At 42.8% G+C, this 15321-nt stretch overlaps 1 protein-coding gene and 1 pseudogene across 1 annotated transcript; both read left to right on the top strand.

Moving 5' to 3' along the window:
- Positions 1 to 895: 895 nt before the first annotated feature.
- LOC105943411 (GTPase IMAP family member 7-like) lies at positions 896 to 1744 on the top strand (the record flags this gene model as incomplete). The annotated part of the gene is made up of 1 exon (XM_012935394.2): positions 896 to 1744. A coding segment is annotated over exon 1 (849 nt), but the record flags the coding sequence as incomplete, so codon positions are not given.
- Positions 1745 to 10180: 8436 nt separating this feature from the next.
- On the top strand, positions 10181 to 14883 carry LOC101545182 (histone H3, embryonic-like; annotated as a pseudogene).
- The last annotated feature ends 438 nt before the right edge of the window (positions 14884 to 15321 follow it).

Genomic DNA, 15321 nt, shown 5'->3' with positions numbered 1-15321 from the left:
CGCCTGGAGGCAGATCAGGGGTGTGACAGCTAGGACCCCAAGTGGGCGGGGAGACGGGAGGGATGGCCTGTCTATGCTGTGCCATGTGGCCTGGAGTCTTAGTCCTGGAACCCACATGCCTGGGTTTTCCTTCTAGAAGCTCATGGCCATTGGGGTTTCATCTGGAGTAGGCAGAGAGGACACTCCCACCTGCTCCATCTGAGGAGCCCGGGTGGAACTGCCTTGATAAGGGGTCCAGAGAGGTCTCCGACGAGCTGCTTTCTTCCGGGGTTCACTGCTGTGTCTCTGGATCAAGGCTGTTGATGCTCTGAGATGGTTGGTGAAAACTTGTCTAACTTTGGGCATCAATATTTCATAACTTCACAGATTGTGTGGGGCGTCTTTCTTAGTTTTTATTTGATCAATAAGATGGCATTGGAATTATCAGTTATTTAGTGGTTTAAATGTTTCCCCACGAACACATCTGTATTAAAATTTTTTTGTGGAAAATCTTGTTAGCTACTTTTTTCTTTATCGGGAGGGGGAGGGTGTGTGGTAGGGGCAACAGTGCACAGCCATCTGTGCTCAGGTCTTAATTCTGGCTCTACTCAAGGACTTCTGGGACCACAAGTGATGTTGAGGATCAAACCCTAGTCAGACACATTAAAAAGCAGAAACCTTACTGGACTATTTCTTGAGCCCCTACTTTATTATATTTTTCATAGTTATTGACTTGTGCAATTCTTTTGTCCTTACTGGGATCAAAGCATATTAGATACAATTTCAGTAAATTTCCAGGCACGAAAACAAAGAAAAGGGGATGATTACATTTTCCATCTTCTGAGATGAACAATTTTCATCTCTCTTCTATTCTTCAGGTCAAGTGACATTTAGGTGCAACACCTGCTGTGGGAACATGGGTGACACTCTGCTGGACGACCGTCAATCCAATGCCCTGAGGATTGTCCTCGTGGGGAAAACTGGAAGTGGTAAAAGTGCCACAGCCAACACCATTCTTGGGGAAGACAAATTTCCTTCAAGGCTGTCTGCCCACTCTATAACCCCCAAATGCCAGAAAGCGTTCCGGCAATGGAAGGGGAGGGATATTCTTGTCGTCGACACCCCGGGGCTTTTTGACACCAAGGAGAAGCAGGACACCACCTGCAGGGAGATCAGCAAGTGCATCCTCTACTCCTCCCCGGGCCCTCACGCCATCATCCTGGTGCTGCAGCTGAACCGCTACACTGAGGAAGAGCAGAAAGTCTTTGACATGGTCAAGAATCTCTTTGGGGAGTCGGTCACCAGGCACATGATCGTCGTGTTCACGCGCAAAGAAGACTTGGAGGACACAAACCTACGTGACTTCATAGCTGAAGCTGACGTGAGCCTAAAAAACTTGGTCAGGGAGTGTGGGAACCGCTGCTGTGCCTTCAGCAACACAGCAGAGAGGGATGAGAAGGAAGCTCAGGTGCAGGAGCTGATACAGCTGGTAGAGGAAATGATGCCCAATAATACCCACTTCACTGATAACAAGTACGAGGACGTAGAGGAAAGGCTGAAACAGAAGGCTGAGGACTTGACCAAAATTTCTCGTAGTCAGTTGGAAAAGGAAATTCAACTAGTAGAAGAACATGTCACTAAAACACAGGAAGAAAAGGAGCAAAAAATAAAATTTCTGAAAGAGCAACATGCTGCCCAAATAAGAAATATAAGGGAAGAAGCTGAGAAGAACATATTTGCTGATGTTTTCAACATGATTAGAAATTTCTTTTTAAAATTATTGTCTCAAAAAAAATTAAAAAATAAAATTATTGTCTCCTTTTTGGAAGTAATGTAATTTTCCATTTATCTTCTATTGTTGTTTCTAGAATATGGTGAATCTGTACCAACACAAAGCATTGCCCCCATCCTGAGGAGATGCGAGGGGAACAAGTCGTGGTTACAGTCACAGGATCAAGAGAGAGAATGATTTCTTCTACACTCAGGGTCAGGGCGCACTTTGCTGTCACTTGACCAGGGAGTCAGTCTGGAAGGTCCGAGCAAGATCCAGGGTCTGGCCAGGGCCTCTAGAGGCAACAGAGTTACAAAGTTAGCACAGATGGGTGCCATAAATCTTAGGGACAAGCTTTGAAAAATGAAGAGACTGGACCATACAGAGAGTTTAGTAGTAAGGCACTTACCAGCGGGTCCACTGAGCATGGCCAGGAGTGATCCTGAGTGCTCAGCCAGGAGTAGCCCCTGAGTATTGCCAGATGTGCTCCCCCACCAGGAACGAGAGATCATGTATGTCATGTATGTCAATACCCAATGCAATGGACAGTCTATGGCACATGCATAGAATGTGAGGGATCAGTGAGTGAAACAGAAACGTAATTTACCGGAACTCACTAAGGCTCCTTGTTGGAATATGACTCTAAATATTTTAAACCTGACTTTGGTTTGTCCTTTCTACCCTGCCACAAAGAGTTTGGGTTTATCTGGTAATAATCTCTAAACATTTTAAGACAACATTGGTATGTCCTGTTTTCCTTGCCACAAGGAGCTTAGGTTTATCGGGTCACACCCACCGAAGTGCTCCTGAGTCACTCCCATTCCTTTGTCTATCTGTAACCACTTCTCTATGCTCTCTTCCCCAACCAGTTAATCAGCTTTTCCCCCTCATCAGACTCTGTTAATTTGTAAGGTCAGATCTTTCTAGGACACTGAACTTGTATTGTAAGTTAATATTGCCCTTCTCCTCTCCTCGTGTCTTTTGAATAGTTTACTTTAAAGCAATTTCCTTTTTTGTATGGACAAAGAAAATCAGTTATTAATATGCTTTTGTAACATGGGATTTAAGATTTAATTGGCTTCGAATATTATTCACTCCCGGGCATCTACTTTCTTGACTTAAGCCTCAGCTGCCTTTATTTCCTAGCACCCCCAAAAGCAGGGTCCGGAAGACGGACTGGACGGATCCAGGGCAAGTGGTGAGTTATAGTTCTGTGCTACCCTGGCATCGAGATGGGCCTGGCCAAAGTGCCCGATGCTTAACTATAAGTTAAGAGCTTGGTTATGGACAAATGCTGTCATGACCCAAAAGTAACGACGAGACTAGGGCCCTGCTAGGGATAGGGAAGACTAATCTGGCCTGAGCACTGTAGTCTGAGATCGAGATGACCCCATGAGAGCAATTCTATAAGCTTAATGCATCTCTTGCTGTGTCCATACAAAATGATTGATATTATGAATGCTTATATGTTAGTTGGACAAGGAGAGGAGAAACACACCCATGGGATTCCGCTCTTGGGCGGGTGTCCTGCTGAAAGAGATTCTGTCCTAGAAGCAGCATCCCCTGAGGGAAAGAACTTTATCCCTATTGATTGTGACCACACCTATGTGTAAGCTCTCAAAACATACACATATGTTTACAGCTATGTGTAAACCCTCATGCTAGGGGATTTAAGGAGGCTGTAAGAGGGGGTTCTGGGGAGAAGCAGAAAGAGAGACGGGAGTGTATAGAGAGGAGATTGGAATAAACGGCAATTGAGACCAACCAGCCTGGCTCCCATTCCTTCCGTTGCCTGCCTCTTCATCGCCATCAACCTCCCCGGGGTGGGGAAAGCAGCTGGAGACTACGGAACACAGGCTGGGGTGGCGGGAGAGATAGAGTGCCGCTGCCCTGTGCTACCCCCGTTTTTTTGTGTTTACATAGCTCCTAATCTTACCTTCCCACAGCAGTGAATACTTTCTCTTACATCAGGGCTGCACAGTGACTGGAGGGCTCTAATCCTCTCTCTCTAGCCCGATCTTTCTCTGCCAAAGTCTTTATGTAAATGTTTGGTGATATATTGCTACAGTTTAGGAAATTTTCCTTCCTTTGTGTTGCTCACAGCATCATTCACACAAATAATATAAGTGTAAGTAACTCAGTCCCTTATCAGTCATAATTGATTTCACATGGTTAAACAAACCAGTATATGTGAGATTATATGCATTTTTATATGTGCATATCATTCACGGAAACATGCATTTATATAATTTGAATATTATTTGATAGAATAATACTTATATATAACATGTATTATGTGCTGTATGAAATGCTGAATATTTCAATTCTAAAAATAGTCCGTGGGAGGGAAGGTTTGCTGACATAAATTTTTCCTTTTAAGTGTTGTTGAAGGCATAACTGATTTCAATAGTTTTTGAAAGCAAATTAGCCGTAAAAACAAGAAAATACCAACTGAAATAATTGAGTAGCAATTATTATTATTATTGTGATTAAGGAGATATATTAAGTTAAGGAACTATATTAAAGAGATTCTTAACTCTTCTGTGACTGATAAAAACATAAAGACATCATATCATGGAGGAGCAGAGTTGGGCTTAGTCCCAAATGTCAGACTGGGGCTGGAGAGACAGCACAGGATTTAAGGCTCTTGCCTTGCACAGGGTTGACCTCTGTTTGAGCCCTGGCCCAGCATACAGCCCCCTCTCACTGCCAGGAGTGACCTCAGCACAGAGCCAGGAATAAGCTCTCAGTCAACTCTACAGTGCCCGCCACTCACAGGCTGCCCGAGTTTATCAATCAATACTTCTACTATGATCATTGACTTAATATAAAATAACTCTACTCATTATTAAAATTGCCTTACAAAGGCAACCTCCCACATAAAACCTTCTGGTAGATTTACAGAGTGAGTCATCTGTCTCCAGAGATTCACTGTCACTGTCATCCCATTGTCCGTCGATTTGTTCGAGCAGGCACCAGTAACGTCTCTCATTGAGAGATTTATTGTTACTGTTTTTGGCATATCCAATACGCATGGGTAGCTTGCCAGGCTCTGCCGTGTGGGCTCCATACTCTCGGTAGCTTAGTGGGAGATAAATCTGAAATGCACTGTCATGAACAAAACAGATATCAGAAAGATATTCTGATGAGTACAATACAGGGGCTGGAGAGATAGTGCAGCAGGACAGGCACCTAACTTGTACCAAATTTGGTCCCCAAGCATCACCAGGAGTGATCCCTGAGTATAGAGAAAGGAATAAGCCCTGAGCACAGCTGGGTATGACCCCCAAACAATCAAGTAAATGAAAGGAAAGCAATATATTGCTTCATATTCCTAATGAAGCAATATACCTACTTTGATATACAAAGATCTATGTAAGGGCTGGAGCGATAGCACAGCGAGTAGGGCATTTGCCTTGCATGCGGCCGACCAGGGTTCGATCCCCAGCATCCCATATGGTCCCCTGAGCACCCCCAGGGGTGATTCCTGAGTGCAGAGCCAGGCGTAACCCCTGTGCATCGCCAGGTGTAACCCCAAAAGCAAAGAAAAAAAAGATCTATGTAAAAGTTATACACACAAACTCTATACAGAAGGAGAGGGACAGGTACAGAATGTTCTCTCATATGTGGGGTATTAAACACAGAAATAAATAAAAAATAAACACAGTAAGGGAATAACAAATGGCCAAAGGCAACAGATCCACAGAATTGAGCTTACCAGGCACGGCTGGGAGAAGAGGGAACTTGAGGGGGCGGGGTAGGGGGCAGGGGCATTCCCTGAGACAGTGCTGGGAGTGGACACTGGTGGAGCACACGGTGTCAGAATGTCTGCATAAAACCCCATCACAAACAGTATTATAAATCATGGTGGCTAAAGCAAAATTTTAAAATTCTATGCAAACACAAAAAACATACTCTTAAGAGGATTAAAAAATCATTCAGGTCTTAAAATTTTTTTTAACTCACAAAGAAATAAAGTTCTTACTAATACAATTTTTTATAGAACAATTTTCTTTTCACTTTTCTCTCAACTAAAATGAAAGAAAATGGAGAGCCGTTTCACCTTAGCGTGAACCGGAGGTATCTGTGACTCCAGCACTGTTTCTGTTACCTTACTTCTATTCTTCATGTGGTTTACCTGGTTCATTTCCAAAATTTGCCCCTCACTGGAGTCTTCCATCCACCATTAACCCTGGCAGATCTGTGGCTCAAACTTCTACACCCAGAGTTATCTTGTTTTACAATAACAGTCATTGATTTAGGGCCCACCTTGAAGACCTTATCTTGACTTGAGTATCTGCCAAAGACCCTACTCCAAATAAGGTCACATTCTCAAATACCAAAAGTTAGCACTAGAAGGGTCAGAGAGAGAGAGTACAGTGGGTAGAGCCTTTGCTTACAAGCTACTGGGTTTGATCCCTACATGGCTCCCCAAAGCCCACCAACAGTGATCCCTGAACACCACTGAGTCTGAATCAAAAACCCCCCAAACAAACAAAACCTGAAACATATTTTTGACTCTAAAACTCACCTAAATAGGAGAAAAGAAATGGATAGTTATTCAAGTTGCTCTATCTCCTTTCACTCCCTGTGATAGGTGGTAAATAAAAATTATTATTATTATTATTTTGATGTGACACTATCATTTATTTTTTTTAATTTTTTAATTGAATCATCGTGAGGTACAGTTACAGACTTACAAAATTTTGTGCTTACATTTCAGTCATACAATGATCGAATACCCATCACTCCACCAGTGCCCATTCTGCACCACCAATGGTCCCAATATCCTTCCCACCCTCCCACCCCCCCCCCGCCTCTATTGCAGACACATTCTCTTTTACTCTCTCCTTTTGGGTGTTGTGGTTTGCAATACAGGTATTAAGTGGCCATAATGTTCAGTCTATAGTCTACTTTCAGCACGCATCTCCCATCCCGATCAGGCCCTCCAAGCATCCTTTACTTGGTGGTCCATTCTCGATTTGAATTGCCCTTTCCTCCAGCATGGGAGGCCAGCTTTCAATCCATGGAGCAATCTTCCTGGTCCTTGTCTATACTATCCTTGGGTGTTAGTCTCCCATTCTGTAATTTTATACTCCACAAATGAGTGCAGTCCTACAATGTCTGTCCCTCTCTTTCTGACTCATTTCACTTAGCATGATACTTTCCATGTTGATCCACTTATATGCAAATTTCATAATTTCATCTTTTCTAAGAGCTGCATAGTATTTCATTGTGTAGATGCTGAAATGAACATACAAGTGCAGATGTCATGTCTACTATGTTTTCTGTGTCTCCAGGATATATTTCCAGAAGAGGTATTGCTGGGTCAAATGGCAGCTCAATTTCTAATTTTTTGAGAAACGTCCATGCTGTTTTCCAAAAAGACCGAATCATTCAGAATTCCCACCAGCAATGAAGGAGAGTCCCTTTCTCTCCACATCTATGCCAGCACTGGATGCTTTTGTACTTTGGGATGTATGCCAGTCTCTGTGGTGTGAGATAATATCTCATTGTTGTTTTGGTCTGCATCTTTCTGATGAGCATGATGAAGAGCATTTTTTCATGTGCCTTTTGGCCATTGTATTTCTTCTTTGAGAAAGTTTCTGTTAATTTCATTGCCCCTTTTTCTGATGGTATTGGACGTTTTTTTTTCATGTAGAATTCAACCAGTGCCTTGTATATTCTTGATATCAACCCCTTATCAGAAGGGTATTGGGTGAATATCCTTTCTCATTCTGTATACTGTCTTTGTATTCTAGTCACTGTTTCTTTTGAGGTGCAGAAACTTTTTAGTTTAAGATAGCCCTATTTGTTTATCTCTGTTTCCACTTGCTTGGTCAGTGGTGTGTCATCTTTGAAGATCCCTTTAGCTTCAATGTCGTGGAGGGTTTTGCAACATTGTCTACAGTGTGCCTTATGGATTTGGGTCTGATGTTGAGGTCTTTAATCCATTTTGATCTGACTTTTGTGCATGGTATTAGGTAGAGGTCTGGGCCCATTTTTCTTTTTTTGCATGGAGCTATCCAGTTTTGCCAGTACTGTTTGTTAAAGAGGTTTTCCTTATTCCACTTCATATTTCTTGCTCCCTTATCAATGATTAGATAATCATATGTTTGAGGGTGTGTGTAAGGATATTCAATCCTATTCCATTAGTCTGTGACTTGGCCTTTGTTCCAATACCGTGCTGTTTTAATTATTAATGCTTTGTAGTAGAGCTTGAGGTTGGGGAAGGTAATGCCTCCCATCTTCTTTTTCTCAATAATTGCTTTAGCTATTCGTGGGGTTTTGTTCTTCCATATGAATTTCAGGAGTGTCTGATCCATTTCTTTGAAGAATTTCATGGGTATCCCTATAGGAATCGCATTGAATCTATATAATGCTTTGGGGCGTTTTGACAATGTTAATTCTCTTAATCCTGAGCCAGGGGATATGTTTCCATTTCCTCTTGTCCTCTTTCATTTTGTGAAGTAGGGTTTTGTAGGTTTCTTTGTACAGGTCCTTTACCTCCTTACTTAAACTGATTCCAAGGTACTTGATTTTCTGAGGCATGGTTGTGAATGGAATTGCTTTTTCCATGTCATTTTCTTCTCTCTCATTATTTGCGTATAAGAAAGCCATGGACTTTTGGATATTGATTTTATAGCCTGTGACTTTACTGTACAAGTCTATGGTTTCTAGGAGTTTTTTGGTAAAGGCTTTAGGGTTCTCTAAATATAGTATCATATCATCTGCAAATAGTGAGAGCTTGAATTCTTCCTTTCCTATCTGGATGCCCTTGATAACTTTTTCTTGCCTAACCGCTATTGCAAGTACTTTCAGTACTGTACTGAACAGAAGTTGTGAGAGTGGACATCCTTGTCTTGTCCTTGAACTTAGAGGGAAGGCTATTAGTTTTTTTCCCCATTGGGGACAATGATTATCATAAGCTTGTGATAGATGGCTTTGACTATATTGAGGGAATTTCCTTCAATAAACATTTGGGTCAGAGTTTTCATCATAAATGGGTTATGAATATTTTTAAATGCTTTCTCTGTATCTATTGATATGGTAATATGGTTTTTATATATTTTCTTTTGTTGATATGATGGATTATGTTGATTGATTTTCTTTTTTTTAATTAATAGTTTATTTTTAATTAGTGAGTCAACGTGAGGGTACAGTTACAGATTTATACATTTTTGTGCTCATGTTTCTCCCTTACAAAGTTTGATAACCCATCCCTTCACCAGTGCCCATTCTCCACCACCAGTAAACCCAACATCCCTCCCCCCCTCCCCAGTCCCGTCTCCCCCCACCCCACACTGCCACTATGGCAGGGTATTCCCTTTTGTTCTCTCTCTCTGATTAGGTGTTGTGGTTTGCAATAAAGGTGTTGAGTGGTCATTGTGTTCAGTCTCTAGTCTATATTTGGCCCGCATATGTTGATTGATTTTCGAATGTTAAACGATCCTTGCATCCCCGGGATGAATCCCACTTGGTCATAGTATATGATATTTTTGATGAGTTGTTGGATTCTATTTGCTAATATTTTGTTGAGTATCTTCGCATCCATGTTCATCTGTGTTCAGGGATATTAATCTGTAATTGTGTTTGTCTGTGGTATCTCTATTTGCTTTTAGCATTAGGGAGATATATGACTCATAGAAACTGTGTGGGAGAGTTTCTGTTTCTTTAATTTCCTGGAAAAGCTTGAGGAGAACTGGCAATAGGTCCTCTTTAAATGTCTGGAAGAATTTGCTAGTGAATTCATCTGGACACGGGCTTTTATAGTTGGGAAGACTTTTGATTACAGCTTTAATTTCCTTGATAGTAATAGGTCTATTCAGGTGTTCCAAATCTTCTTGCAATATGCAATTCCTTGCTTCATCCTGAATCCACGGCAATCTGAGTAATTGAGTGGCTGGGATCATCTCCCATGCACTGAATATCACAAGAACTCCAGATGCACTTGAAGGCAGCCTCGTGGGCCTGTCAGGACTTGAACACCTGTGCCATGTAGGTGCCCACATCAGACTTTGCCATTCCTAAGCCAAGCCAGGTATTTACACAAGTTGGAATGACTGAGATGGGTGTAGCAGAGTGGTGGGACACTCTTCTGGAGTCTACCTATCCTGCTCTCCACTTTACCAGGCCACGGGCAACACTAGTTCCTACCAAAGGTCTTCTTGCGTTTTCCAAACGCTCAGTTCTGCCATTCATGACCATAAGCTCTGGCGTAAGTGCCTTGGACTCATTGCCATTGTTGATAACATCAACACCTTAATGAAGCCCTCAGTCACCATCAAGGACAAATGTGTTTGTTTCCCATGTTTCTCACAATATCTCTTCGTTAGCCACATCCATCTGCCCACATACCAAATTCCGCAGGATGGATATGTTGTTACCAACATTCTCCCTCATGAAATCCAACATGCCATTTTGTCCGTAATGAAACATACAGCACCCTTTGCAGACAAGGTCAGACCCGAACACCTGAAAAATCTGCCGCCAGTATTCATGAATACCTGGCTCGGCTCTTCACACACTACCTGTCTGAATGCAAGCTTCCATCCCAATGGAAAACCAGCAGTGTAGGAAAACATTGGGTTTGTCCTTTCAGCCTTGCTGCAGGGAACTTAGGTTTTATTGGTTACACCCATCACAGTGCTCCTGAGAGACTCCCATTCCTTTGTTTATCTGTAAACTCTTCTCTGAACCCACCTTCTCAATTAATCACCTTTTCCCTAATCAGATTCTGTTATCTTGTAAGATCAGATCCTTCTAAGGACTCTGAACTTGTATTGTAAGTTAGTGTCTTTTTTGCATAGTTTACCTTAAAGCAATGTCCTTTCTGTATGGACACAGGAAGACAGTTAATATTATGCTCTTGTAACTTGGGAGTTGATTGACTCCGAATAATATTTACTCCTGGGCATATGCTTTCTCAACTCAATTGCCCTTAGTTCCTAGCACTCCCAAAGCGGGGGCCCAATGAGGAACTGAAAGGACCCAGGGCAAGCTGTGAGCTACCCTGGCATCGAAATGGGCCAGGTCAAAGTGCCACAATACTAAACTATAAGTTGAGGGTATGGTCATAGACAAATGCTGTCATGATCCAAAAGTAACGATGAGACTAGGACCCTGCTGGGTCTAGGAAGACTAACCTGGTCTGAGGACTGTGGTCTGGAATGTATAGTGAGATGTCCTCAGAAATAACGAAACCTTAAGTTTATATCTCTTACTGTGCTCATACAGAATGACATTGCTAGAAATATTTTTTAATAAATTTTATTGAATCACCATGTGGAGGGTTACATAGTTCTCTCAGGATTATGTCAGTTATACAATACTCAAACACCCTTCCCTTCACCAGTGCCCATATTCCATCACCAACCACCCCATTATACCTCCCGCCCCCTCCCGACTCCCCAGTCCCCGCCCTTGAAAGTGAAAAATTTCACTTCATTTACGCTTTATTCTGGTTACATTCCATGTTTCAACACATAACTTACTATTGTTGCTAGGGTTTCCCCCCCAAAAAGAAAAGACAGTCCTACTGTCAAGGAAGCATTTGATGACATTGCTAGAAATATTAGAAGTAGATTTACTACAACTATGTAAGTGGATTACTAGTTGAGGAAAGAAGAAAGTGACACACCCTTGTTTGGACCCCATCCTTGAGCAGATCTCCTAGTAATATTCTTAGATGAGATTTTGTCCTTGAGGAGTGGTCTTACCTCTTTGTCGATGTATTAATGTTCCGATCCACCTTCGTGTTACCACCCTATGTTATTACTATATAAATTAAGACTGTAGGAGAAGTAGAGAGAACACACAGAAACACGGGGGAAGACACAGAAGTAGGGGAAATACACAAAACATGGGAGGAGAAGCAGAACGGGAATGGAGATTGGAATAAACTGCAACTGATACCGACGAGCCTGGCACTCGTTCCTTCCTTCACCTGCCCATCTCCATTAGCCTCCCTGGGGTGGGGGAAGCGGTGTGAGACTACCAAACACGGGCGGCGGGAGAGATAGAGCCCTGCTGCCCTGCTGGTCTCTTTTATGAACACACACAGCAGGACAGTTCTGTTGTACAAGAAGGGAGATATCTATGACATCAGCAATTATTGCCGAATCTGCCTATTGTCCGTCGTCTACAAGTTGATCCCTCGAGTCATCCTGAATAGAATAGGCAGAACACTATATGAAGGACAACCATGTGAGCAAGCCAGGTTTTGACAAGGATTCAGCATGATAGACCATATTCACATGGTGACCAAGCTCATTGAGGTTTCGCGAGAGTTCAAGATGCCACATTGTCTAATGTTCATCGATTTAAAGAAGGCCTTTGATTCTGTTGAGACTGAAGCAGTCATCGAAGCCCTAGCCAAACTGGGCGTTCAGTACATCAAGATCCTCCAAATGTTGTACTATGTATTACTATGGATTCACCACCAGGATCTCACCATTCTACAAGGAAGTGATCATTGACATAAAGAGAGGGGTACGGCAGGGTGATACTATTTCACCGAAACTCTTCAGTGCCACCCTCGAGAATGTCATGCAATGACTGGAATGGGAAGGAATGGGAATGAAGATAGACGGTCAGCAACTACACCACCTCCACTTCGCTGATGACATCATTCTAATAACACTGAACATTAGCCAAGCACCAGAAATGCTGGCCGACTTCGACCGTGAGTGTGCAAAGGCTGGACTGCAGCTGAATCTCACCGAGACAGTGTTCATGAAAAACAAACTAGTCCCTGATGTTCCATTTGCTTTGGGGATGGTGAGAGATATACTGGACCATTGGTTGTGGAAAATGGTTACTGGTGGAGGGATGGATACTTGACCATTGAATGACTGAAGTGTAAGTACAAAATTTTGTAAGTCTGTAACTATACCTCACAGCATAGTTCTTTCGATTCCTCTTTGGGATACCCTAATAGCATTCTCATTCTGTTTGCGAAGGGCCCAGGTCTCTGAGGCATATGTTAGTGCAGGAAGAACGGTGGAATCAAAAAGATGTGCCTGGAGTTGGAGGTTCTTTGTTCTCTTAACCACCTCTTCGACGCTCTTGAAGGCATTCCACGCTGCTCTCTTCCTCCTGTGCAGTTCTGGTACCAAGTTGTTCTTCATGTTGATTTCTCGACCCAGGTACAATAGCTGCTGCATTCCGAGATGTTCGTTCCATTGAGAGCAAATGGAGCTTCAGGACCAGTTCGTTTTTCATGAACATCATCTTGTTGAGATTCAGCTGCAATCCGACCTTTCCACACTCGTGGTCGAAGTCTGTCAACATTTGTGCCGCTTGGCTAATGTTTGGTGTAATGAGAACAATGTCATCAGCGAAGCGGAGGTGGTGTAATTGCTGACCATCTATCTTCACTCCCATTTCTTCCCATTCCAGTCAATGCATGATGTTCTCAAGGGAGGCACTGAAGAGTTTCGGTGAAATGGTATCACCCTGCTGCACCCCTTTCTTTACATCAATGATCACTTCCTTGTAGAATGGTGAGATCCTGGTGGTGAATCCACAATCCAGCTCGCAGAGGATTTTGGTATACTGACTTTGAACGCCCTGTTTGGCTAGGGCTTCGATGACCACCTCAGTCTCAACAGAATCGAACGCCTTCTTTAAGTCGATGTATGTTACACAGAGCGGCATCTTGAACTCTCTCGAAACTTCAATGAGTTTGGTCACTGTGTGCATATGGTCTATTGTGCTGAATCCTCTTCGGAACCCAGCTTGCTCACATGGTTGTCCTTCGTCTAGTGTTCTGCCTATTCTATTCAGGACGACTCAAATGAACAACTTGTAGACGACAGACAGCAGACAGATTGGGCGATAGTTGCCGATGTCGTGGATGTCTACCTTCTTGTACAAAAGAACGGTCCGACTGGTTTTCCACTAGGAACCAGTAGGACCGTTCTGCTTTTGGTGTCAATGTAATGTCAGTCTGCTAGAAATTGTTTGAGAGTATTTCTATTTTTTCTACTTTCTAGAAGAGTGTGAGAAATGTAGTAACGTCCTCCTCAAAGTTTTGGAAGAACTCATTACCAAACCAACCTGGTCCTGAGCTTTTGTCTTAGGGGAGATTTTTGGTTACTCTTTCCTTGATAGTAATAGCTCTATACAAGTTTTCTACTTCCTACTGACTTAGTCTTGGAAGATTGTTAGACACTAGAAATTTATCTATTTCTTGCATATTTTTCAATTTAATGACAAAGTTGTTCCTAGTAATTTTATATGATCATTTGGATTTCTGGTTCTGACATAATTTTTCACCCTCCGCTCGTTCAACTGATGTGTTTCTCCTTTTTCCCAAGGTGAGTCTAGTACTGTCTATATTTTCCCTTAGGGCTGATAGTAGTTTCTTTATATCTTGGTGTGCATTACTGATAAGCATTACGTCTTTTTGATGTGTACATCCCTTGATTATTATATATTGACCATCTTTATCTTTCATAACCTTTTTAAGTTTGAAACGTCGCTCACTGATATAAATATGACTATCCCAGTTTTTAAAGTCTATATTTACCTGTCTACCAGGTAGACTGGGAACACCTGCAGTGATGACTAGAGATCTCCCCAAAAGCCTTCACCTTCTCCCCGGAGAGCCTGGCAAGCTACCGAGGGTATCCAGCCCACAAAGCAGAGCCTGGCAAGCCACCTGTGACGTACTAAATATGCCAACAACAGTAGCTAAAATGGGTCTTATTTCCCTAACCCTGAAGGAGTCTCCAGCTGAGTTGGGAAGAACGAGAGGGCTTATACCAAGCAGACGGTGCACAAGTCAACAGGTGGGAAGGCGCCCTGCAAGTAGTTGGCCACCAAGGCAGCCGGCAAGAGCGCACCAGCCACGGGCGGCGTGAAGAAGCCGCACCGCTACTGCCCAGCACTGTGGCACTGCGCGAGATCCGCCAGCTGCCATCCAGTAGCTGGTGCGCGAGATCACGTAGGACTTCAAGATCGAACTGTGCTTCCAGAACTCTGCCATCATGAAGCTGCAGGAGGCGTTTCAGGCCCACCTAGTGGCACTCTTCCAGGACACCACCGTCTGCGCATTCCCTGCCAAGCGTGTCACCTTTATGCCCAAGGACAACCAGCTGGTGTGCCGCATCCGTGGAGAGAAAGTATAAAGTTCAGGATGCTAAAATATCAGGGCTGGGACAAATGGAGACGCTACTGGCGCCCGCTCGAGCAACTCGATGATTCACGGGAAGATAGTGACAGTGATACTTGCCTGTATGATAATATTCCAGTCTTTTACTTTGAATTTGTGTTTATTTTGATGATTCATATTGGTCTCTTGTGAGCAGCAGGGCATTAGGCTAATTTTTCTGATCCAATCAGCCAAGTTCAGGGTATTGGCATTAAAATGAATTTTCGGTCCCTTCAGTACCCTGTCACCCAGGTTCTTTAATCCATTAAGACTAAAATTTAAAAGAAAAGAGATTTGAAGAAGCATTCATGTCTGCCATGGAGGACGTGTTAATACATCTTATATGGGTGAATAGAATGGTGACTAGCTTCTTTTTAGAAACAGGAAATTTAGAGGCTGGAGAAATAGTACAGTG

The sequence above is a fragment of the Sorex araneus genome, chromosome 1 (assembly GCF_027595985.1).
Source record: "Sorex araneus isolate mSorAra2 chromosome 1, mSorAra2.pri, whole genome shotgun sequence".
NCBI classification, from domain to species: domain Eukaryota; kingdom Metazoa; phylum Chordata; class Mammalia; order Eulipotyphla; family Soricidae; genus Sorex; species Sorex araneus.
Note: the sequence above shows the minus strand (reverse complement) of the source record. Positions and strands in the feature narration are given on the sequence as shown.